This window comes from Rhinoderma darwinii, chromosome 2 (genome assembly GCF_050947455.1).
Source record: "Rhinoderma darwinii isolate aRhiDar2 chromosome 2, aRhiDar2.hap1, whole genome shotgun sequence".
In the NCBI taxonomy this organism is placed as follows: Eukaryota; Metazoa; Chordata; class Amphibia; order Anura; family Rhinodermatidae; genus Rhinoderma; species Rhinoderma darwinii.
The window spans coordinates 297,344,679-297,371,649 of record NC_134688.1 but is presented as its reverse complement, the minus strand read 5'-3'; the positions used below and the strand labels follow the sequence as shown (position 1 = coordinate 297,371,649).

Below are 26,971 nucleotides of genomic sequence, written 5' to 3'. Positions count from 1 at the left end.
CAGTGATAATGGACAACATTGGGTTAATGTGTGAGTGACATGATGAGGTTAATTACTATTAATGTGAGGCACATGGGGGTTCAAAATTCATGCCTCGTGCCTCACATTAATAAGTGGAAAGAAAGCCGTTTTTTATTTTATAACAGCGTAAACATGAATGACGCTATAAATGTGTTATTACGGTAGCGACGATAGCGAATATGTGTATATTTTATGTATTGAGACGGTGTATTGTAAAAAATGTTTTTATTTTTTTTATTTAACATTACCTATTTTTTTTTACTTTCATTTACTGGCATATATCTTTATGCCAGTACATTAGCCTGTGTAGTTATAGTACACAGGCGGTTGTTGGGACATACCGATGTATGCCCTAACAGAAAATATGGTCAGACATCCCTGGGGTCCCTCAATGGACCCTGGGCTGTCTGCCCATATTTGGTGTGTCCCTCAATCGCTTCACAGGGATTCCCAGTGACTCGATTCAAACGGAATCCCCCCTTCTCATTTACCTCTTGAATGCTGCGGTCAGGATTGATCGCAGCATTCAGGGGAATAACGGCGGAGAGGAGAGGTTTCTGCCGTTAGAGCGCGGCTGCAGCTGTGTAATACAGCCATTGCCCCGCTCCTGACAGTAAGTGCATGTGCGCGGTTAGCATGAGGTAATGCGGCCGGCGCTGCACTAATGAGCGGCAGTGTTGGCACTGAAGACAGAAGATAGGGGTGTTTTTCAGTGTGCGGCCGTCGTGTTCTGTCTTCAGTGCAGCGCTGGTCAGAACACATCATGCTGACCTCACACACACTTGTCAGTAATCCGGAGCGGGGCAATGGCTGTATTACACAGCTGCAGCACTGGTTTAACTACATACGTTTATTACTCTACTTAGCTGTGCGGCCGTACACAGCTTAGTTCAGAATTACATGAAATAACGGTATTGAACCGTTTCAGGGTGCACTGTATCGAAACAGTATTGAAGTTTTGATGCATCGTGCATCCTAGAGTGTGTGTGTGTGTTGTGTGTGTGTGTATATATAAATATATATTATTTATTTTTTTATAAAAAAAATATTTTTATTTGTATCTTTAGATCCTGTTGTTGCATCTTTGGCACAAGACATTTTTAAAGAATTGGCTCAGATAGAAGGGTGCCAGAGTGCCATGCAGATGCGACTTATTCCAACTCTTGTAAGCATAATGCAGGCTCCCCCAGAAAAAATTCCAAGTGGTCTCTGCGGAGTAAGTATTTTGCTTAAAGTGTACGATCACTTTTAGTTAAAAACTAATTTAGTTCAGGAGTTTGCACCATAATAATTTTTCTAAATCTCTTGTATTACCGATTTTTTTTATTTATTTTTTGCTTTTAGCAGCAGCACAGACTGTGTAAAGTCTGTGGTGCCGGCTGCTCATAACTATTCAGCAGGAGTAGGATTCCTTAGCGCTAGTGGCCTTTCTAGTTACGGGAGCCATGGAGACGAGCAGGACGCTCTGTCTCCTACTGCAGCGTTATGAGCATCCGCAGCACAGACTTTACTCAGTCCGTGCTGCTCAAAGCAAAATCAGTAGTAAAAGTGATTTAGAAATATGGTTATAGTGCAAACTCCTGCACTATAATAATTTTTAACAAATTGAAGGTACAGTTTAACATTTCGTTTGGTCTTTTCAAAATTAAAGCAAATAAGTGTGCATTTAATACAGGTATTTTACCAGTATGGTGAACAGTGCAACAGTCTTTACATAAGCTTGTTGAGCTATTTATGGCTTCTTTAGGGGGAAGTTAAGGGAACACTAAACCTAGCAATTAACCCCTTAATGACCGCCGATAAGCCTTTTCACGGCGGTCATTAATGGGCTTTATTCGACAGCGCCGCCATTCTACGGCGCTGCTGTAGAATAAAGTAAACAGAGCAGGGAGCTGTCAAATCTCCCTGCTCTCAGCTGCCAGAGGCAGCTGGGGGCGTCCCTGCTCTGCCGGGTGAGATCGATATTCGTATCGATCTCACCCGTTTAACCCTTCAGATGCGGTGCACAATAGCGTGCACCGCATCTGAATGGTTTTGGAGAGAGGGAGGGAGCTCCCTCTCTCTCCCACCGACACCCGGCGATAAGATCGCCGATTGTCAGTGTCTTCTATGGCAGCCGGGGGTCTAATAAAGGCCCCCAGGTCTGCCTGGAGCGAATGCCTGCTAGATCATGCCGCAGGCATGACCTAGCAGATGCCTGTCCGTTTTAAACGGACAGGCAGTAATACACTGCAATACAAAAGTATTGCAGTGTATTATAATAGCGATCGGAGGATAGAGAAGTCCCCTAGTGGGACTAGTATAAAAGTAAAAAAAAGTTTAATAAAGTTAATTTTAAAAAAAATGAAAAACCCACTTTTTCCCCTTACAAAATGCTTTACTATTAAAAAAAAATACAATAAAGCAAAAAAGTTACACATATTTGGTATCGCCGCGTCCGTAACGACCCCGACTATAAAGCTGTTACATTATTTAACCCGCACTGTGAACGCCGTAAAAAATAAAATAAAAAACAATGGAAAAATTGCTGTTTTCTGTTAATCCTGACTTAAAAAAAATGTGATAAAAAGTGATAAAAAAGTCGCATCTACTCTCAAATGGTAAAATGTCCTTGAATTCTTACTTCTTCTCGAATGAGGAATTTGTAGAGAAGTCCCTTTCTTATTTTTTTCTGGAGACACGAAATAATTGCCCATAGCAGTTTCTGCAGCTATGCATGTTGCTAATGCTAAGAAACTATTCAAGACCAAATGTTGGAGGGGTTATGTCCCAGGCAGCATAGGGTTATTTTTTTTTAATGTAAAAACGTAAAGAGGAGTGAGAATCAGAACAGGAAAAATTTGACTCCGTATCCTTCAGCGACAATGTTACTTTCATGTGTCACAGGGTCAATAAAAATGTCAGCTTAAGGTAAATATCGCAGCTTAGGTTAAGCCCTAGAGAGCATACCCTTGATTCTCTCTACCCTGACCCAAAGCGGCTGATTTTTCTAGCGGACTCCTATTCTGACACTATCGCTGCTCTGTCCAACTCTTCTAGAAGGACACTATGGCTATAAATGAACCTGTCATATTGAACATGCTGTCCCATCTGCGGGCATTATATTATAGAGCGGAAGCAGCTGAGCAGATTGAGATTTTGTTTTGTTGGAAAACATTTTAGGGACACCAGTAGGGCTGGCCGATTTTTGCCAAAAAATTAAATCGAGTGCTTTTTTTCGATTTGAATCGATTATTACTGCTAAATAAACGGAAAAAAAATACCAAGAGATAATTTAATAAATTAATTTCTTTGTATAAATAACTTTTTAACATATATTACTATAATAAATGTACATAACTTTACACCTTTTTACCTCTTCAAACAATTTATCAGAAATACAATTGGAAAAATCGAATTGATTATAATTTCTCTTAACCTTTTCCCCGGCAGGGAACAGGTTAAGAGAATCTATATTTAATTATGCACTGCGTGCACTAACATCCCCCTGCCAGTCACCACCTCAGCCAGTCTGCATCATTGCAGATGAGAGTAGTCTAAATTGCAGCAGGTCCAGGCAGATAGTGCCAAGCAGGCACTTTGGGGAGAGATTACATTATAGTGTCTGAAGTCTGAGCAGGACACTGCAGTAACGGCCCCACAATGGTGTTTTAAATAAATGACATTAAGGCCGGATTCACACGACCGTGATTGGGCCGTGATCGGTCCGTGTGTCAGCCGGCTTTTCCCAGCCCGGCCACGGTACGTGTGAACGGGACTCCTGGTATCAGTCATTTAGGCTACAGTCACATAGACATGGAAAATAAATGGGCATTAAAAACTGATCAACTGTCCATTTTTCATGGCCATTTTGCATCGGTGTCACCAAATTTGTATCCATTTCCAGTCCATCTGTCCGTTTTTCATGGCTGTTTGTTGTCCATTTGCCATCCGTTTTTCATGGGCGTTAAAAAAACAGATGGATTTAATTTGTCAGGCTGTCCCAACCCCCTGAAAACGCTGCATTGCCCTCTGTAGGTAGTGCCCACATACAGTGCCAGTGCCCACATATAACGTGCCACAGGGCCCACTGTAGATAGTGTGACCCCCCCCCATATACAGCCACAGTGCCCATCTAGCTAGAACCCCCCTGTAGATGGTGCCACTGTAGCTCCCTCTAGGAGAGGAATACCCAGCCAGAGCATTGCCGACGCTCTGGCCGGAGATTCTGCTCCTAGAGGGGGACCCTGACGTCTCTGTCCATATATGGACAGTGACATCAGGGGCTCTCTCTAAGAGTGGAATCCCCTGCCAGAGCGTCGGAAGCCTGGCGTAGCCCCATATATGGACAGTGACGTCAAGGGCTTTTCCAAGACAGGAGTCCCCGGCCAGAGATCTTGTGATTTATATGTATATATATATTTATATATATATATATTTATATATATATATATATATATCAGGGTTTGCCAACGCTCTTGAGGGGTTTTCCTCAAAAACTGCAGGAAATGGTGCAGAGTTTCTGTGGAATTGCTGCAGAAATTCCATTATGTGTGAACAAGCCCTTAGACAAATGCCCGCTAGAGTGAGATGCAACAAATTAAATTTTTCAAAACTGTCAAGAGCCGTAAAAAAGGTCACCAATTTTTGCGCAGTAGGACTTTACAACCAGAAATTCTGCTTAATTACAAGGAAACCTTTCTCCATAATTATTCACTAATCTTATTTTCTAGGGCAAAACAGTATGTATATATAAAAAAAATCAGCAGGTAGTTTTTGTTTATAGTGATGAAATACCTCCATATAGTTAAACATGCCCTAAGGGGTCTTAATAGCTTGCCTATCTCCTTTTTGGTTCTAATTACAATTTACTGGGGAAGGTAGGAGTATGTCTAAGTTCCCCTTCCTGCAGATTGGCGGTCCTCTCCAGGGCAAGTTGTCATGGGGTCCAGGATGCAGAATTACCGGTAAGAATAATCCCCCCCCCCCCCCCGATTATGTTGTCTTTTTAAAGCAAAATATCTCAGCAGCCTTGTCACTATTACGTGCAGCCGTCGGATACGTCAGCTGATCTCTGAAGGCATATTGATAAAAATGCAGCTCATAAGACTAGACTAAAAAGGAAGCGTTCAGCCAGAGCAACACATACTCATCAGAGCTGGAGCTATCCGTAAGCATGAGACAGGTTGCATACATAGGAGTGTACACAAGCTATAAAACAATAGGGACTTTTTACAAACATGCTTTATTTTGCATTTCATAAGCAATGGGGGGAGGTCAGTGCAAGGTGTACCTTTTAAGTGCCATGATATAATTATTGAAACATGATTACTGAATATGATTTTCCTTTTTAATCTAACCAGGTTTAGAATAAAACCTAGTAATGTATTTGTTTTTTACCAACTTCTACAGACCTCAATTGATATTTTGACCACAGTTGTGAGGAACACAAAACCACCTCTTTCAGTACTTCTTATCTGTCAAGCTTTTCCTGCAGTTGCTCAGTGTACCCTTCATACTGATGACAATACAACCATGCAGGTAACTCTTTATAAATGTTTGATGCAGCACTTTTTAAACTCTAGTGCTCTTTTGTATATGCTTTTTGTAATAAATATGTATGTATTTTATTTTAAAAATTATATATATGTTCTCTGCGTTGGAGTCCCGTTCTGACGGTCCGTCTGAGGTTTCCGTCAGAACGGGACCCTGAGCAGACACAAACTGACACCGACAGAAACTAGAGGTTTCCGTCTCCATCACCATTGATTTCAACGGTGATGGAGCCGGTGCCCCTGGCTTCCGGCAAAACGACGGGTCCGGTGCACAAGGGGCAAACGGAAACCAATGGTGATGGAAACGGAAACCTCTGGTTTCCCTCTTTGTTAGTTTGTGTCTGCTCGGGGTCCCGTTCTGACGGAAACCTCAGACGGAAAGTCAGAACGGTACCCCAATGCAGATGTGAACAGAGCCTACCCAGTATGAATCTGTACTGTTCTCTGTTCCTAGAATGGCGGCGAGTGTCTTCGCGCCTATGTTTCAGTTGCACTGGAACAAATTGCACAATGGCAGGATGATCATGGACACAGTGGTCTTTGGTATGTAATGCAAGTAGTTAGCCAGCTTCTGGACCCTCGAACGTCCGAATTCACTGCGGCATTTGTGGGACGTCTTGTATCCACCCTTATTTCCAAGGCTGGTCGTGAATTGGGTGAAAATTTGGACCAGATATTAAGAGCAATTCTCAGCAAGATGCAGCAGGCAGAGACTCTCAGTGTCATGCAGGTATTTATACAGAGACATTGGGATCATTGCAAACATTTCATCTACATACCATTAATTGCATCCAGCACAATGCTAAAACAAATATCCACTTACAATTTTTTCCCTCCCTTCCCTAGTCCTTGATCATGGTGTTTGCACACCTTGCAAACTCGCAATTGGAGCCATTGCTTGAATTCCTTTGCAGTCTTCCTGGCCCTACTGGTAAACCAGCTCTAGAGTTTGTAATGTCAGAATGGATGAGTCGACAGCATTTGTTTTATGGGCAGTATGAAGGCAAAGTCAGGTGAGACTTGGTGGATTCGTTAGTGATTATTTAAAACTATTAATGGACTGAATTAATTAAAAAAGAATAAAAATGTGACCATTTTTTATTTTAATAGCGAAGGTACATTTATTTTTTTTATTTTTTTAAATTTAGTTTTTATTTGAATTTAAGCAAAATACAATACACATAACACAAACAACTGTCAAACTGACCCAACAGTGGTCGCAAACGGGAGCAAACAGAAAATAGAAGGCAAAGGACACAACCAAGTAGCCGTAGTCTTGATAGGAGCACCATGTCTGAAAACATCCGAAACAAGGCATATACACACATATATACAATTTAAAAAAAAGAAGCCTCATTGTGATCCAAGCTAGGACAAACAAAACATATAGGAAGGTGGAGAGAAGAGAAAAAAAAAAAGGGGAGGGAGAAAATTCTCCATCCGTATACGACCAGTTAGGATTACATTACGGTATCCGGTTTTAGCATGGACTTGTAGGTATCCGAGGACTGAAACTGGATCCAAGGGGACCAAACTGTGATGGTTTCCTCAGTATTCCGCAGTGATGCAGTGAGCCCCTCCGTCCTCATGATATCGTCCACTATGTAACCACTGCACATTGTTATTTTTGTGCAGTGGTTACATTTAATTTATTGAGCCTTTTTAGTATACACTGGTTTGATGGATATAACTTATTAAGCCATGATAAAGCGTGGTTACATTGCAGGTTTGCTGTGCACTGCAAAGCGTGAAATCCACGGGGAACAAGCACGTACCGCATCACATAATCGCCATACAATTTTCCTCCAGCATAGATTTAATAGTAAGATATGGTGTGTTCTTATTCACTAATTTCATTTATTTACCTCATATTCTGTCACTGAAAACACGTTATAGTCGTAAGGGCCAGTTCACACAGTTTTGTTTTTGTTTTTTGACGCGGTAACTCATTTCAATGGGAGGCGGAGGCGGTTTTTTCCTGTGAACGAAAAAACTGTCTCGCGGGAAAAAGCGACATGCCCTATCTTCGGGCGTTTAAGTCTCTGACCTCCAATTGACATCAATGGGAGACAGAGAAAGCGTATTTCAGGGCTTTTTTTTTCCCCCCGGCACTCAATGGCCAGGGGCGAAAAACGCGGAAAACGGCGTGCAGTCAGATGAAAATTTCTGCCTCCAAAAAACTCCATGTGAACATAGCCTAACATGGCAAGAGGATAAGTATGGGAAACATTATATAATGCTCATTCATCTTCCAAGTACCATCTGACATGTAGATAAACAAGTCATAAAAGTTTATTATCTAGGCTTCTATATTTTGTCACTGAAGTTTTCTAAAGTTACTTTATGTGAACTACATTGCTCCACAGCTCAGTGGCTCTTTGCAAGATTCTTCAGTATGGCATTACTGTGGATGACAAAAGACTTCAAGATATTAAAGTGAAAGGAGATGAAATATTTGACATGCAAGAAGGTATCCGAACTAGATCCAAGACATCCAGAAGTGAGTTCAGGTTCTTATCTTTAAAGGAATTTTTATTTGGACCGAATTCTCCTCCTGTTGATATAGTCCGTAAGCGTGTCTGTACCTGGTAGGACGTGCAGACCCGCGGTTAGGGTTGCATGTGTAGCCGGTTAGTGGAAACTGAATAGACGACAGAGACTAAGTTGAGCTGTCGGCTCCCTGGAGACCGAACAGGATTTTATACAGTCAATGAGGTTTTTATCCACGTAAACGGCTAATCTTGATATTTAATGCTTGCGTATTATACTTTTTTTTTTTTCCTTTTCTTTGCTTCAATCAGTAGTACATGTAAGTTCATTAAAGTTTGTAATATCTTATTTGGGGAAAGTGGCATTTCCTTTTGCATTCTAGTCTTTTGTCTCCTCTGTCAGTGAAGTTTGTCTGCAGTAACAGTGAAGGTGGCCATACACATTAGGCTAAAATTTGATCAAAATGGACGGTTTCAACCAAAAGGATTGTGAACAAATGGCCGTTTTAGCTAACCGATGGCAAACCGTCGTCATCTGGAAAGAAGTTGGTTATGTTTAGAATTTCCGCCCGATCGTGGTAGTACTGACAGTATATGGTGCAGCCGGCCGTTACAAGAACATTCCACACTGAAAGATAGTTCATCCTTCGCCTGGTGTCATTGACCATTGCTTCACCAACCTACTTCTATCTGTCTGTGGCCACCTTAAGGCCCCATGCCCACTTCAGTTTTTTCCTTCAGGGTGTTATCCGTTTTTGTCACTGATAGCACCCTGAACCCATTCATTTCAATGGGGCCATGCACACTACGGTTTTTTTGACGGTCCGTTGCTCCGTTCCGATCCAAAGTAGAGCATGTCCTACTTTGGTCCAGGATTCCGTGACCGTGAGGCCCATGCAAGTCAATGGGGCTGTCAAAAAAAACTGAAGGCACACGGAAGGCATCCGTGTGCCGTCCGTGTGTGATAAAGCCGTTGCCTAGCAACCGCCGGGCAGGCAGAAAAACATTAGAAAAATATTACACTAATCGGCAGCCACTTGTCTCTATCAATAACTGTGATTGGCTGCAGAGGCCGCTGCTGCCTGTGATTGGCTGCAGAGGCCGCTGCTGCCTGTGATTGGCTGCAGAGGCCGCTGCTGCCCGTGATTGGCTGCAGGGGCCGTCACGTGGGATGAAGCGTCATCCCTGGAGGACGGCCTTCTGACGTCATCCAGACGTGAGTGACCGCCACTACAGCCTGTGATTGGCTGCAGCGGCGACATGGATTGAACGTCATCGCTGGAGGCCGGACAGGAGGAATGTAAGTATGAACTTATTTTTTTTTTATTACATTAAAATTGTATTTTCCGCGCGCCGAGCATGGTACTGTCAAGGTTGCTGAAAGAGAGGCGTGGCTTGCCGTGGACCGGAGCGGACACATCTCTGCTGAGCTCCTGACTCCGCCGAGTGCAGACCGGGGATTCCGCTCCACTGCTCACTACCAGCAACTCTCCGGTAGGAACATCTTTCCCCCGCACGGCCACGCTCATTTTGCGACCTTCCCGGCCACACTAAACCGCCGAACATCTAGCGGCGCGAGTGAAGCCGCGGCCTCGATTACTGTAAGCGCGGCGGCCGCGCATCAGAGGCCCTAACCCGGCACGCTCACCGGAGCTCACATTGGACTGCCCGTCGGCCCTCCGCCCTCGTCCTGGTGTGGGGGCACAGAGGACTGCCCTGCCACCTTTGTTCAGGCCGTGCCCTGGCTCTGAACTTGCGGCCTACCGCGGGAGGAGAAGCCACGGCCTCGATTTTGGGCCTCCCCACTCGCGGACGAGACCTTCCCAGTCCCCAGATACCGGACACCTCACTGGAGGCCTCACAGGGGGAATCCTGTGCACCTGTGGCTGACCTGGCACGTTAATCTGGAGGTGAGAGGGAATGGGGGCCAGAATCAACCCAAACACCACTATACCAGCCTGCCAACACCCTGCACCTGGCTGGGGAGGCCAGCGGCTGTAGCCAGCGTACCCACACAGACCGGGTCCTTGACTCCCAACCCTGGGCCAGACTGGGAAACACAAGGGGCCTCCTACGCACCTGCACCCTACTCCACCTATATTGTACCGGATCATCCCTGCAGTTCCCCAGCACATTGCCATCTTGAACCATAGTGCTATTGTCACCATACTATATAGACAAGCCTGGCTCTAATTCCTGAGGAAGACCTCTTGCCCGCAGATTTGCACCTCTTGGGTGGGGGACAAACCTCCGTATCTATGTTGCATTAACTTGGCCACTCTTCTCGGATCGACATCCAAAAGCTTTATCATCAGCAATGAAATCTCCATAACCTTACACATGGTCTAACTACCTGATTCTACTTTCCCGCAGACCTAGCTGCTTGTATGATGGTCAAGATTGGGCAACAAAAAGCAAGAGACGTCTCTGTACAGTCTAAAGCCACTAGCCTGGATAACTTCGTTAAAAAGCCACCACCCTCAAACGTCAGGGATCACCTCTCCACTAACACTAGACACGAGAAAGACATGGCTGCTAAGGCCCAGGTTGCGCCCGTAGTAGATGCTGACAGTGACCTGGATGATACCGCACCTACCAGGGACTTGCCCGTCTCAAGATCCTTTATTAGCAGGGTTCTGAACAAGGCATTAGAACCGGTCGTCAAAGAGCTAGGTGACATCAAACAAGAAGTCCGCCAGATTGGCAACAGAGTTGAGCAACCTGGAGTCTACTCAAGCCCACCTCATCCATCACGCTGAAGCTTCCACGTCTCTTTTCTCGCCTGTCAGACCCACCTGAACTCGGTCATGGACTGTCTGGAAGACCAAGATAACAGAGGGCGCCGTAATAACTTGCGCTTGAAGGGTGTATCTGAATCAATCCCGGACGAATCCTTGTATACCTCGATCAAGCAAATTTTCGTTCAAATACTTGGCGAGAACTACCGGGACGAAATCAGCATGGAAAGGGTTCACAGGGCTCTGCGAGCCAAACCTAAGCCCCAAGAACCTCCACGCTACGTTATTTGCCGCCTATTTAGCTCAAAGGCCCGAGATGACATCTTGAAGCATTCGAGACTTTGTGATTCCCTCGTGTGGGAGGGTTTCTGTCTACCAAGATCTGTCAAGAGCCACGTTATCCAAACGCCAAATTATGAAACCCTTCACGGAGTCCCTCCGGCGCAACAATATTGCATACAGATGGCTTTTCCCCTTCGGCATCTCCTTCATGATTGAAGGTAAAAGATTCATGGTTCGTAAACATGCGGACCTGGAGGTCGCACTGGTGGCCTTGAGAATTCCTGACCTGGAAGTTCCGGACTGGGCTGAGGTCCAAAACCTGTCCGATCTGCCGCCACTACCTCCTCACACGCCCTGGGAAACCGCCAATCCACACAAGATGACCAGGAATCGTAAAAGATCTGGAAAATCGGCGCCTGGCTGAGTCTCCATGGACACTACTTGAACCCCTGGATCTCAGGGGGCACCAGAGGCTCCACATATCCTTTTTTATATTAAGGCTCTTGTTTCCTTATATACGCAGTTATGCACCACCACTTTTTTGTAACCTCGTTATATGCATTCTGCGGGTTCACGCCCTCTCCAGACTGCTTTATAATGTTAGACCACTACATACTTAGCTTTAATGTTATTTTGAATGTTATCATTGCATAGCACTATCTCAAACCTACCATTTTGGTTTGTCGATCTGAAATGTACTGTTATTATGGTACATACTTTGCCTATCACCAGGCTTTTGTTTTGTTTTGTTATATCATTTTGTTTTGGGATACCAGTTTTAACCCTGTATCTCCCAATTTTCGAGATGTTTTCTGTACCCACTGAGATACTGAAATTTCCATATAAGAATGTGATGCCTCTATTTGCTGTCCTCCAACTGTTTCTTTCTCACCACTATGTCACTTGGTCACCGGGTGGCGCTATTTCTCTGTCTCCACCACTTATGCTTATCAATGACTAGTTCAGATATTTGTGTAACCTCCCTCAACACCAAAGGCCTGAATGACCCCAGGAAAAGGAGTCAAATTTTAGCGCTCCTGAAAAAGGAGAGGGAGAGGGTCATTCTTTTGCAGGAAACCCACTTTAAACCCCAAAAGCTACCCACTCTCTCACACTACCATTACACAACATGGTTTCATAGCACTCATCCTTCCTCCTCCTCCAAAGGGGTTAGCATAGCCTTTAAAAAGAATGTACCCTACATCCACTCAGTGTCTAAATCTGACCCAGAAGGTAGATTCCTTTTCATTAAGGGAACTCTTGCTGGCTCGCCCATCTCTTTTGCTAATTTATATGCTCCTAATCAGGGACAGCCTCAATGGTTAATTAAAACATTAAAGTTATTTAAAGAATTTGCAGAGGGGCTTTTGGTGGTGGGGGGAGACTTTAATGTTTCACTAGATCCTCTGCTAGATACGTCCTCCGCCAGGCCACCCATTGCGCATTCCTCCCTCAGAAGAATTAGAAGCTGCCTCCAACACCTGAACCTGATAGATGTCTGGCGACTTCATTTCCCCACTACTAAAGTTTACTCCTTTTACTCCCATGCCCATGGGACCCACCATAGGATCGATTTATCTCTTTATTTCTAGTAGACATCTGCCTATGGCGACTGCCCCTCGCATAGGCTCGATAAGCCTATCTGACCACGCCCCCATTTCTCTTAACCTCAACATGGAAAACCTGCCCCCCAGGGCGTGGACTTGGTCCCTGAATGAAACCCTTTTGGATGATCCCCGCAATGTAACCTCCCTGTCTGTCCATCTTGTCGACTTCTTTCAGAGAAACGAAACTCCTGATATCTCAACGCCAATTGTGTGGGAAACGCACAAAGCCTTCATCAGAGGGGAGCTCATTGCCCTTGGTGCTTATTGCAAAAAACAAAGGGAGAAGGAGCTCAACTCCATACTCTCGCAGATTTCTGCTCTTGAGAGAGTGGGTAAACGCTCATAAGCGCTTGAGAAACAGGGGAATTTGAGTGACTTACGGAAGAAGTTGAAAGATTTACTTAATATTAAGTCAGCTAAAATTTATCAGCGTAGCGCTTTCAAATTTTATGCACACGGGGATAGAGGCTCCAAAGTCATGACCAAACTTCTTAAAAAAACGTACAGAACAATCCTTTATCAAGGAGATCAAGACCCCCTCAGGTTCTCTATCTTCTGATATTGGAGATATAACAAGGGAGTTCTTGCAATACTATACATCCCTATACAACTTGCCCGAACCTGCGGACTCACACACTCTCACCGAACAATTTCTCCAGCATATAAAACTCCCCTCCCTCACGGACGTAGATAGAGTCGCTCTCACTCAGCCCTTTACATTAGACGAGCTGTCCAAAGTTCTCTCATCCATACCCAATGGTAAAAGTCCTGGACCTGATGGCTTCCCCATTAGCTACTATAAAAAATGTAAACCGGTATTGTTACCCAAATTTCTTACTGTTTGCAATAGTCTTCTGGAGGCTTTGGAAGCACATATTACCCTGTTGCATAAAGAGGGTAAAGATAGTGCAGAATGTGGAAGCTATCGGCCCATCTCCCTCCTTAACACGGATCTCAAATGGTGGGCAAAACTTCTGGCCAACAGACTCAATCCTCTCCTCTCCCGCTTGATCAACCCCGAACAAGTGGGGTTTGTGCCCGAGAGAGAAGGCAAGCATAACACCACCAGACTCCTTAATATAATTCATCATGCCACACAGAAGGGGGTTCCTTTAGTCTTACTAGGGACCGATGCCGAGAAGGCTTTTGATAGGGTCAGGTGGTCCTTTATGCTTGCCGCTCTACATAAATTTGGTTTTCCTGACAAGTTCATATCTGCAGTTTTCTCTCTATACACTACACCCAAGGCTAATTTACGCTTGAACGGCACAATCTCACCCGCCTTTAGCATAAATAACGGAACGAGACAGGGCTGCCCCCTCTCCCCGGCCTTATTCATCCTCACCTTAGAAACACTCATTACAAAACTCATACAGACTACTGATATCTCAGGCATACAACTGGGGAACCACAACCACAAGACAGCTGCTTTTGCAGATGACCTCCTGCTGCTGGTCACTAACCCTAAGCAAGCATTCCCCTTAATACTGCAAGCTTTTAACTCCTTCGGTTACGTGTCAAACTTCAAAATTAACTATTCCAAGTCAGAAGTCCTTAATGTTTCTGTGCCGCTGGCGGATATATGCGACATACAACAATTGGCCCCGTTCCAATGGCCGCAACATAGCATCAAATATCTGGGCGTTAAGCTCACTAAAAAACCCTCCCAACTCTATGCTGCCAATTTCGTCCCCTTACTAAACAAGATTAAAACCCAGTTACATTCCCTGCGGATCCCCTTCCTATCCTGGGTGGGCAGGAAAAACTACCTGAAGACTTACATCCTCCCTCAAATCCTATACGTGCTTCAAACCATGCCCATTTACCTACCTAATGCTTTCTTTAACTCCATCAAATCTCTATTCTCCAAATTTCTCTGGAACTCTAAAAGGCCACGACTAGCACATAGACACCTGATTCTCAAACCCAGCTCCAAGGGTATGGGCCTTCCGGACATTCTAACCTATTATAAAGCCATACACCTTGGTAGGTGGGTTTCCTTGAACAGGACCAGGGACATGTCCCCAACCCTAGCTGCGGAAAGAGCTCTGCTTTCTCCAGATTTACAAGCTCGACTCTGGTGCCCTTTTTTGAAAACGGGACTTACAAACTCCATAAGCCCTACAATTAAAGGCACCATTTTAGTATCTCAGACATTTTTCGGCGACTGCACCCCGAGGAAAAAAACACTACCGCTTACACCTCTCCACCTACTCCCGATACTCACTAATTGCACAGCTGACCCTGATTCCTTCTGGTCCTTTTTTAAAATATAATACTGTAGTCGATACTTTTGGAGAGGGGCAAGTCCCCACCTTACAATCCCTTTTGCCTGCAGATACGCACTCGCCCATCCCCTTCTTACACTCCTTAGGATTCAAAGAAACAAGCAACCTCTTCCTGAAGATGTTTCCGGATTTCTCAGAACCCTTCTGGTTGGAGACATATTTGCTACTACCTGATCTTCCTAAGGGCCTAGTCTCTAAAATATACTCTGGCCTGGTTTTAGATGGCTCTCCTGCCAAACCCAGTTTTCTTCTGGCCTGGGAGAAGGAACTGGAAGTTACCTTCAGTAGGGATGATACGTCTTTTATTCTAAAGCACGTATTTGGCTTCTCTATATGCGTTAAAATTCAGGAGAACTCCTTTAAAACCACAACCAGGTGGTACAGAACTCCAGATTTTTTGTACAAAATCAATCTGATTCCAACCAACCAGTGTTGGAGGTGCAATGCTGGCGTGGGTAGCATATCGCATATGTGGTGTGACTGCCCCTTGATCAAGCCCTTTTGGGATAAGGTGTCTGACACAATTCAGAAAGTTACGAAGCAAACGCTCCCCCTTGGGGCTCCTCTAGTTCTCCTATGGGCTCCATCTCAAAATTTCCGCCCGAAGCGTAATGATCTGATAACTCAAATGATTACAGTGGCTAAACTACTGATTCCACTCCATTGGAAATCGTCCGCACCCCCGACTTTCCGTGAGTGGTTAGATAAGATGGACTCTATTGGCAGGATGGAGGAGCTCTTGAGCTGGGAACTCAGAAAGCATGAAGACTATCTGATGGTGTGGTCTCCGTGGCTGACTTTTCGGGCCTCTCATCCCCTCCCAAACTGAGCTTCCCCCTACCCCTTAGGATCTATGGGGGGTGACTAGTGTAGTTCCTCTTAGGATTGTACAGACCTCCTCAACATGGGGAGACCCTAACACTACTCCTTCCCTCTCAAACCTTGCATGACATCGGTTTTCTCTCTGTATTACTCTCTCTGTATATCTATCTTATCTCATTTTTTCTCACGTTCTGACACGGGTACCCAGTTTACTGTTACTAACGTTTCTACTTTATTGTTTATTGTTTCTCATCCTGCATGGTCATTATTGAACAGAACTTCGGCCTGCGTGCCGTGAGATTTATCTGCGGTTTCCCGTGATCTATGTACGGATGCTTTTCTTTTCTGTTGTTTATCTTGTATATTTTCAATAAAACAAAGATTTGATAAAAAAAAAAAAAAAAAGGTTGCTGAAACAGTTACCGCCGATCAGTGCAGCCCATTAACTCTTTCAGCACCCTGGACAGTACCATGCTCGGCGCACGGAAACACGGAGTGCACGCGGAAATCACACGGCCGCTATAACTGGTTCACGGACCCGTCAAAAGCGGCCGTGAAAACGGTGATGTAAGTGTGCACGAGGCCTAAGTGAAAACACAGGAGTGGGGATCTTGTTAGTCTCTGCCTCAGCCTTTGTGGGAGTCATTTAGTTAGTCAGAAGGAAAGGCAGCTGATTTGGTCAGAGCACAGAGAAAAGCTTTGAGATCACTCAATACAGCTGTAAAGAGAAAATTAACATTTACAGAAATTAAGAGGGGAAAAAAATGCAATTACGCAGCAATCCTGGCTACTTCACATCTAATGTACATCTATAACTTGTCATATATTTGTGAATTTGGGTGGCCGTTTCTCTGAACGACTTGTCGTTCATGGTTGGCCTATGAAGTTTGTTGTTTTGAATGACATCGCTATAAGTTAAATTGCCGATTTGTCGTTTTATCTCTGTTTTGACCTGTGGCCTGGTCTGGGCTTCTGTTGATAGGATGCAGATCTGTTTGCCATGAATGACTTTCTGGGGGCTGCACCCCACAATGACCCAAAAAATCCATGATGGCAGATAAACTCCCACATATATCTTCCTTTGGCCTAAATTGATCTTTTCGGCAGTACAAAATCCTCTAGTGTATGGCCAGCTTAAGGAGTGATTGTGATTTCTCTTTTTTTGTATTTACTATTTAAACTAAGCTAAGAACAAAATGTCTTATGTTTTCCCATACTTACCATCACTTTTATTTTCCTTTGTCCAAAAGAACTACTTATAGTGAAAAAGTGACTGGTTTTTGTATCATTAAGATATGTCAGAAGATGGCTTTGATAGGGGTCTGTGAGATTAGAGCAGCATGCACATAACCGCTCACCTTACTTATTACTTTTCACCTTGAAACACGTCATTTATTTTTTTTTCTGATGTAATACATTCGCAAGAAAATTTATTTTATACTTGATAATCGCATTTTATGTTTTGTTTTTTAGGGATCGCTATTTTTAAATGTTTATTTTAATTTTATAATGTATTCGCCTACTTCTGTATGTTAATACATTAAACCCAGAGACCCATTCGAAAGGGGGTGCTCTTTTTTAATGTGTTGCAATCGCTCGTGACAGCCGTGATCATAGGGTAAAACGACCGGGATCGGAGGCTGTGATTAGTTAGCCGACCACCCGCTCTAGGACCGCACAGGACTCTCATGCAGGGCTTATTCTACAGCACTGTAAAAGCATTGTTTTCCTGAGGGGAGAGCTCCCTCATCCCCTTCACCATTGACTGACAATGTATCTGCTTTTATACATGGCAGCCGTCAGTCAATGGTGGGGTGGGGGGGGGGGGGGAGTTCACCTCTTATGAATACAGCAGATTTATTACAAGTGCTGTATTCTGTTCAGTGCTATTAACCAAATGGCATATTTTTTTAATTATTTTTTTTGTGCCGTTTGGTCTATTAGTACAGCAGACCTGTCCCTGTATTATCCAGCTCTTAAATAGGGCAATATATTATGGTGACAGATCCCCTTAATGATCCAATACCAATTTATTACCCATTGTCCTTGTTCAGCCTTACAATACTATCCACTGTAAAATAGTACTTTATTCAGTTAATAATTATTGCATTTTTTGCATCTTTGTTGGAATGATGAAAATTTTACTTTTCTTTAAGATCCTCAACGTTTTACAACCATTCCTTTATTGGTTAAGATTTACAAACTGATAATTAATGAATTATCAAGTGTAATTGAAGCTAATGCGACCAGAAATGCAGAAGAGGAATGGGCTCAAGGTAATGGTAAGTATAAGCATTTGACCTCTCCTATAAAAAGATCCGATAAAAATTTGTACCACCAAGTCAATAGGAACTGTATACATCTATAGAATGATAGGACAACTATAGCTTCTTGTGTAAGAAGTGTTCTATGCTAAAGAAATGGAGCACTGACCCATTCTGTAGTTTAGGCTGGTGTTTTATTACGAACGTTGAGAAATAATTGGGAGATACAATATAATTTGGTGGAAAACCTCTTTTTAAAATGGCATGATCCTCCCCGTTGTAATCCTGTGTACTGATGACAGAAATAGAGAAATGTCGTTTGTAGAAATGTAGAATTCATTTTTAATACTACCTAGTAGTGGATAGAACATTTTAATCTGATTTGTGTGGCTGGTTCATCATTCGAGTGGGATTGAGCCTTCAGTACTTGGCACAGCCGCATGTATAAACATACAGCTGTAACTGGGAAAACTAATTTTTTTAAAGTGTAGCTAAATGTTCGAATAAACTTCTGACATGTCATAGTGACATGTCAGAAGTTTGTATTGGTGGGGGTCCGAGCACGGAGACCCCCACCAATCGCTAGAACGAAGCAGCTGAAGAGTTTGTGTGAGTGCTCAGCTGCATCGTTTCTGTTCGGCTTTTTCCGGAAATGTATCGGTGTACGGGCTCATACGCTTTTTATTGAGTCCGTACACCGATGCATTCATTTCCGGAAATAGCCGAACCGACACAAAGCAGCTGAGCGCTCACACCGACTATTCAGCTGCTTCGTTCTAGCGATTGGTGGGGGGCTCAGTGCTCGGACCCCCACCAATACAAACTTCTGACATGTCACTGACATGTCAGAAGTTTGTAGAACGTTTAGCTACACTTAAAGAGTTACTGTACTTTCAAAGAACTTTAAAGGGGCGGTTCACATATGTCAGTTGCCCCTGTCAGTTTCCCTCCGGTGTGTTGCAGAACACAGAGGGAAACTGTTGCTAGCTTTCTGGCACATGGGACATGCGCTGTGCTGCCATACGGTGCCGGATCAAAAAATTTCACCTGCAGCATTTTTGTGTCCGGCACCGTATCCTATTTAATCTATTGTTCCCAAGTTCAACGCTGGGTGCTGCTGCATCCGCCTTCCTACAGCACCTGGCGTGGGAATCCCCGACCAGAGCATTCTCTACGCCCTAGCCTGGGGAGCAGGAGCGGAACTTAGTGCCACCCATGACCCCCTGTAGATCGCTCCACGCTCCCCCCTTTATACAGCTCTGCCCCTGTAGATTGCCGATGCTGGGGCTGGAGATTCCATCCAGGGAGGGGCCCTTGATTCCACAGTCCATATATGGACAGTGACGTCAGGGGCTACTCCTGGAGCGGAATCGCCTGCCAGCGGAGCGTTGGCAACACTCTGGCCGGAGATTCAGTTTCTAGAGGTAACCGCTGACGTCAGTCCATATATGGACTGTGGTATTAGGGTCTCCTCCCTGGAGGGAATCCCCGGCCACAGTATCGGCAATGCTCTGGCAGAGGATTCCGCTGCTAGAGGGAGCTTCAGTGGCGCCATCTATAAGGGGGCGCTGTGTGGTGCCATCTCCAGAGGGGGGCGCTGTGTGGCGCCATCGTCAGGGCACTGCGGCATTCTCTACAGTAGGGTTGTCAGGATACCAGAAGTTGGACTTCGATGCTCTATACCAAAACGATACTTTGCCAACAATAATAATAATAAAAAAGGTCTTCCATTTTCTGATGAGGCACGTGGTGTGATGAATTTTGAACCTCCATGTGCCTCACTTTAATACGAATTAACCCTATAATGTTTCTCAGTCATAATGGACAACATTGGGTTAATGTGTGAGGTGTGGGTTAATCAGTATTAATGTGAGGCACATGGAGGTTCAAAATTCATAATACCTCGTGCCTCACATTAATAAGTGAAAGAAAGCAGTTTTTATTTTTTAACAGCGTTAACATCATAAATGACGCTATAAATTTGTTGTTAGTCGCGACGATACCAAATATGTGTATTTTATGTAGTGAGACTTTTATTTTAATGTTTATTGCAAAAAGTGTTTTGTTTTTTATTTTTTGAGCTTTAATGTACTGAAATATATCTATACACTGATGGTACACAGGCAGTTGTTAGGACATACATAAGTATTCCCAACAGGAAATATGGTCAGACAGCCCTGGGGTCCTTCAATGGACCCTGGGCTGTCTGCCCATATATGGTATGTCCCTAGATCCAAAGGGCATTCCCCCTTCTCATTTTCTCATGGAATGCTGTGGTCAGCTTTGATCGCAGCATTCAAGGGAATAACAGCGGAGGTCAGAGTTTTCTCTGTTCTCCACCGTTAGAGCGGGACTACGGCTGTGTAATACAGCCATTGACCTCCTGACAACAAGTGTGCGTGCGGTTAGCATGAGGTGATCCGACCAGCGTTGCACTAATGAGTGCCGGCGCTCATTAGTGCAGCGCTGGTCGCATCACATCATGCTAACTGCACACGCACACTTGTCAGGAGTGGGGCAATGACTATCACACAGCCACAGCCCGACTCTGACTACATTTATGTATTACAGTACTAAGCTGTGCGGCCCCACAGCTTCGTTTCGAAATACATGAATTAACGGTATTGAACAGTTTGAGGGTGCACGGCATCGAAATAGTATCGACATTTCGTTGCATCGTACAACCCTAATTTACAGTGGGGTGTGTGGCACGATCTACAGTGGAACGGATGCAAAACGGCCGATTGTTGTGGGAATAAAAACAGCAATCCCAGTGAGATGTGGGGTGGGATTGGGTAGCTGTTAAGGCGCCAAAAACTAGCTACTGCCTAAAGTTAGGGCTAGTGTTTGGCATCTTTGCAGGCTCACAAGGCTGCTTCGAAGATCTGAGGTGAGGTCAGTGGACAGCAGCTGCCCTCTTGGTGCCGCCCTTGGCGCTGCACTGAATATGACACACGTGACAGTACAATGTGTGTGTTAGACTTCAGTGTAGCGCCAAGGCCGGAGCAGAGAAGGAGAGCCTTGACATGATACACAACATGTATCCAATCTGTGCCAATTTTATCAGTGGTGCATAGTTGTGATATTTTTAAACCCTAGACTACCTTTTTGGTGGACCACTGTGGTAAAAACTGATGTTAAAAATGGATGGTAAAAACTGATGACCACTAACGACAACTGATGGTTCTGTAGTAAAAATGATAAAAATTAAAAAAAAAGCCTGATCGCAACTGATAAATTTTTGCTTCAGTTGTAATTACTTAAAAGACAAAAAAAAACTAATGGTGATGTATGATATATGTGAACGCACCCTAAGCAGTATACACACCCCTGTCACGCTATGTAAAGAGACTTCACCAATGTTAAAGATGTACATAGGTGTCCCATGTTAAAAAAAATAAACGTATTCAGCGCGGTACACTTTTTTTTTTTTTTTCAGAATCTGACAGATGGAATAGTGTATCCTTAATCCCAACCAATACACTTTTTGCCTCCGTCCGGCTAATGGAGCCATATGGATACATTTAGTGTGTAAGCTGGGAGTTTCCCCAACGTACAAGCTAAACATAGGGCAAAAAAGTGATGTGGTCCTTGCTCTGCTAGTATGCTGCAGGTGTCATACCCTCGCTTCTCACACCGTCTGTGTTTCACAATGTGACCACAAGCTAACAAGAAACCTCTATGTACATCTATAACATTGGTGAGGTCTCTAAGCAGTATACACACCCCTGTCACTTTGTGTAAAGAGTAACCGTACTTTCAAATACCTACCAGAAGTCTTGATAAGTGGGGCTGAGACTCCCACCATCGCTGAAACAAAGGTCCAGAACTGCTCAGTTGAGCACCCTGCATCTTCGGCTGAAACGGGCACTCCTTGTAAGGCTATGTTCACACTGAGTATTTTGACGCGGAAACCGCCCCGAAAAACTCGTCAAACGGCCCTAAAATGCCTCCCATTGATTTCAATGGGAGGCGGAGGCGTCTTTCTCCCGCGAGTGGTAAAACCGTCTCGCGGGAGAAAGACGGGACATGCCCTACCTTCGGGCGTTTATGCCTCTGACCTCTCATTGACTTCAATGGGAGGCAGAGAAAGCTTATTTCGCTTTGTTTTATACACGCGGCGCTCAATCGGCGTGCAGGGAGAGGAAAATCTGCCTCAAACTTCCAAACGGAATTTTGAGGCAGAAATTCCGCCTGCAAAAAACTCTGTGTGAACATAGCCTTAGGTTGAAGACGTGCCATAGATGTTCTATTTGAGCCACTTTCAGTCTAACTAGGAGCGCTGGTCACAGCCAAAGGTGCAGAGGGCGTTCAGCTAAGAGTTTCTGCGCCTTTTTCTCAGTCTGTTTGTCTATGTCACTATGACATATAAAGTTTTTTTAAAGTACAGTTACTCTGGGAGTTGTCCCATAACAACCGTTGTTGTTATTTTTATTTTTATTTTTTTTACTTTTATAACTTTGCAATCATTAAAATTATATTCGGAATAAGGCGCCTCCAAATCCTAGTTCTTGGGCGGAGAGCGGGATGAGCATGCACAGTCCCTTTTTGTCGCAACGAATTTGGGCTTTGGAAACAGCCCAATGCGCTTATTTGCGACAGACCCATTCGTCTCTGGTCATGGCACAACGCAATTAAACCTCCTACTTATCAGCCCAATTACTTATCGCTAGCACTATTCTATAACGTTCCTCCCTCCTATAACCTTATTTCCTCTCATTTTGTTTTTTCAGTATATATTATTTGTACTTTTTATTAACAGATGATACCAATGATATGTGGGAAGATGAGGATGATGAAGATGAGGGTTTGGCTGGACAACTTTTGTCTGACATAATTTCTAGCAATAAATATGGTAAAATATTTCTCTATAATGGTTTACTTATGATTAAAGAGGTTGTGTATCAATATGTGATTTCTTGTGGGTTTTACATATGGGACCCCCTCAGATCACAAGGAATGGGCCAATGCACTCGATTAAAAGATTATATAAAAGAACCCTTGCCATGAGTGTATAGTGATAGTGACTTTTTTTTTTTTCACGGAATCTGCGACGGAGGCTCCTAATGAAGCCTCCATCCAACGCTGATGTGAGCACAGCCTTAAAGCGACCCTCCAGTCCATACAAATAAAAATTAACGATCATATAATGATATTTTTATTTTTTTTAAACATTTTTTATTGACAAAATAGAAAATACACAGTAGGATATTGAACCATCATCAGAGATGTTACAGAATAGGAATGTACAAAATGTATCAGGAACAGTAGCTAAAACAAAATTCCATAGCAGTAAACATCCGCAAGTTTACAAAAATAAACCATTATACATTCCAAGAATACATACATGTGTATATAAAGAAGAGTAAGGACATGCTGAGGTTTATTACATGTAATGATTTTTAACTTCCCTATTGTCCATCCTTTCGGTTCTTCTCTCTGTTGCCTCGTTCTTGGTCCCTGTTGTCTTCCATCCAAGATGGCTGCCGCTGTCTCAGACTTGCATAGGGGGCGTAGTCTGCAAGTCTGAGACAGCGTCCTCCCTTCACTGCCCTCTAGCAGTGTCCGTAGCAATGGACCAGCGCTGATGTCACCAAATGGACAATAAAAAGTGTCATTAGACCAATAGTCTCCAGGAAGAGTTGAATCACTGCCCCGCCCCAGAGACCAGGAAGGGGCAGAGGAAGATACATAATGAGCCTTATCTGTATATATACGGTTTCTATCCCACCTTTTCTAGGCCTCCAGAAGTACAATAGAGCGGTCATTAAATCTCTCGCCCTCTTAATAATTTAGATGACTCTGCTGACCCAACCGCTATCTATATAGCAAACCTGAAAAGTGAGCTACAGTAACATATAATAGGAAGGTCATAATAAAAATCTTATTTATAGAAGTCATTTCCTGATGTTACATTCCTTCTAATTATTACATATACATTCTAATATCCTTTGATGTGCTTAATTATTTTAATGTTTTATTTACAATTGCTCGGCAGACGAAGATTACTATGAAGATGATGAGGAGGATGATCCTGATGTCCTGAAGGACCCTCTCTACCAGATTGATCTACAAGTAAGTGTTATGCAGTTAAATATATTAATCATAGTCTCAATCTTTTTATTTTTTAAGGGGCTAATCCATCCTTGTCTTGTCTCTTACTTTCTAGACATACCTGACAGAATTTCTACAGCAGTTCGCCCAGCAACCATGTTTCTCCGCATTTTCTAATCATTTAAATGACAATGAGCGTCGAAGCCTTCAGTCCATTGGTATATGAGCGTTAAGCATCAATAAGACCAGAAACTACACAAGTTCTTACAGGCAGGACCCACTTGCTGGTTGTATTAACGAAGAGACTGACCCCTCTGTTTCGAGGAGCCACTGTGGAAACTTGTAGGTCTATTATTCTTTTGACCTGATTTGGACAGACTCCCACTTTATTGCTATTAACTTTTAACCGATAATAGGATTATTGTGGCAAATAGTAACTGGTAAGAAGGGACGGCAGTGAGTAGCTGTATTCTCAATGCCCTCATGAGTTTTACAGTGTAATATTTGACTGATGTCACTGGTAACCAGCAACACCGCTCACAACGTTTAGCACTTTGGTTCTAGTATGTCTCCTCTTGGCTCCTGTGGTTAATCCATGTTTTTTTTCTACCATAGTAATTATATTTACAAAGTACATGGTGCCTAGTACTATAATGCATAGTGTTAATAATGTAAAAAGGCGCAGTGCTGTTAAGTGGCAAGTCAACTTGTACACTACTTTGTGTGTCCGTCACCTGCTGTCAGGCTGGAAGGAGCAAACAGCGGTAACCAGTTGACCTTGCAGTTTTATATTGCTGCTCTAGAATAATGTACCGTCACTAAGAAAATCTGGTCATGGCATGAACATATTTAAATCCAGGAATTAGTTGGATCAAAGTTTTCTCCTTGGCAAAAATAAAACCTTCAAATATTAATATTTGGAAAAGGGGATCCGTATTTCTGAAGACTTTTAAACCAGTCTGAGGAGTGAAATATCAGTTATGCCAATCAGGCCAATTTCAGGGCTTGCATAATATGAATTGAGAACATTTAGGAAGCTACTGGAGCCATTCATTAATCATGTGATATATGCATATCCATTTACGGACTTTACAATGAATTTGAAGACATTTGATGTGTTTTCGCGAAGACCCTTAAGAAAAATAAAAATATATGAATAATTTATATCATTTAAGGTCTCAGGCATTTTGTTACTGATTGCTAAGGAATATCCTGTATGTATTGTTTGCTGAGCAAAACTTATATTGGGAACAATGTTACATAGGCTGTGGAAATGGATGGCATATTCTAGATAAACTACTACTTAATCATTGCATCTTTTTGTATTTCACTAGCTTTGTTTAATTAAGAAATATGGTTTTCACTTCTTATTCTTTAAATGGTACCGGTCACCAGGATGGGCCTTTTTACATTAGAGGATCATACTGATGCCTTAAGAACACTGAATGAGAGGTCTTAATTGAACCTCTTAATATCCTTTAACTTGCTGGTCAATGGGTCGAAGAAAAAAAATTCCGCACATACATAGACATTTTTGTGAACTCTCCGCCATTTTGCAGAGACAAGAGGGGGTCACATGACCTGTGTCTGTATAGTCTTGAATACTTTAAAACAAATGACAGGTTTCTTTAAAGTTCAGTTTGTCATGTTCATATAGGAACATGCCAAAGAAGGGCCTATACAGGGCAAAAAGTGTAAATGTGAAAGACCTGGCATTCCTGTTTTCTCTTTCTGCCATTTACTGCAATAAATTATGATTTTTTTTTTTATAGGATTACTTTAAAAGCTAACATAGACATTGTTTCTTTTGCAGAATGTGTAAATGCAATGTTTTATGCTGTGCCTGTTCAAAAAGTTTTTTTTACGTATTTGATTATTTTGAATTATTCATCTGAAAATGATATGGTTGTTTCTGAGGCTTGTGTGTAAAATCATGGAAATCTGCTCTATATCCAGAAAACTGGACTCCCGTAAATCCTTTCCAACAAAATTAGCATCTTATTCAAGACCGTCTTTCAAATGTTTTAAGAAATGTAACTAAAATTTCACGTCAAATGTCATGTTTTCTCTTCATTATATGTATAAAAAAAATAAATCTACTGTGGAGGCATCCAGGTTGCTTGGTGTCTCCTGCTGGCAGTGGAGCCTGTTGCTGTAGGAGCCCTCCAGACATATTCGGGTACTGCCTGAAGAGCTGTGAAAGATTAATCCGAGTCATTTTTATAATTGGAAACTCCTTTTTACCAGTGTTTCCCTTCAAGTTCATTTTAAAAGGAATCGGTCACTGTTTTTTTAAAACATGTCTCTAAAGGTATTAAGCTTCAGCTGTTTTTTTTGAGGGGGTTTTTTGTGATGTTTTAAGAAAATGCTGTGGACATTATTTTTGTGTTTTTAATGTTGTTCATTTTGTTTTTCATTTTGGGTTTTTAATGCATTTTACTGTAAATCTAGGTATTGTTCTATAGGCGGGCAGCAGTGGTTTACGGTTTCTTCCTCGTTTGTAATGCTCATTACTCATGACAGTCACATAGCATTATTTTGCATCCGTATTTGTAAACCAAAACTTGGAGTGCAACATAAATATAGGAAAAGTATAATGGAAAGATTTTCACCGTGTCCAAGACCTAAATGTGGTTTGTTTATTGTGTGTATCCATGGACACGCATAGGTCTACATCTGTACACACCATATTTTTTTACCGGTTCAGGACCAGGGATTAGCGATTTTTAGCACACGTTAGTTAAAAGGCTATAACTATTTTATTTGTTGGGCTAGCGACGAGATTTTTGCGGTGTTTTTTTTTCTATACACTTTTGGTTTTTGTGGTTTTTTTTAGCATTTTTAGACTGAGTTTGCAATATGCTAATATGCT

At 43.0% G+C, this 26,971-nt stretch overlaps 1 protein-coding gene across 1 annotated transcript in view; it reads left to right on the top strand.

Annotated features, from left to right (window-relative positions):
* IPO9 (importin 9) overlaps positions 1-25,268 on the top strand; it is a 105,734-nt gene extending 80,466 nt beyond the window's left edge. Inside the window, exons 16-24 of the mRNA XM_075853489.1 lie at positions 1,089-1,237; positions 5,413-5,541; positions 6,010-6,285; positions 6,402-6,568; positions 7,922-8,055; positions 17,938-18,063; positions 22,808-22,900; positions 24,044-24,120; positions 24,215-25,268. Coding sequence (XP_075709604.1) covers positions 1,089-1,237; positions 5,413-5,541; positions 6,010-6,285; positions 6,402-6,568; positions 7,922-8,055; positions 17,938-18,063; positions 22,808-22,900; positions 24,044-24,120; positions 24,215-24,325 — 1,262 coding nt within the window. The 3' untranslated portion in view covers positions 24,326-25,268. The remainder of the gene's footprint in view (positions 1-1,088; positions 1,238-5,412; positions 5,542-6,009; positions 6,286-6,401; positions 6,569-7,921; positions 8,056-17,937; positions 18,064-22,807; positions 22,901-24,043; positions 24,121-24,214) is intronic.
* The last annotated feature ends 1,703 nt before the right edge of the window (positions 25,269-26,971 follow it).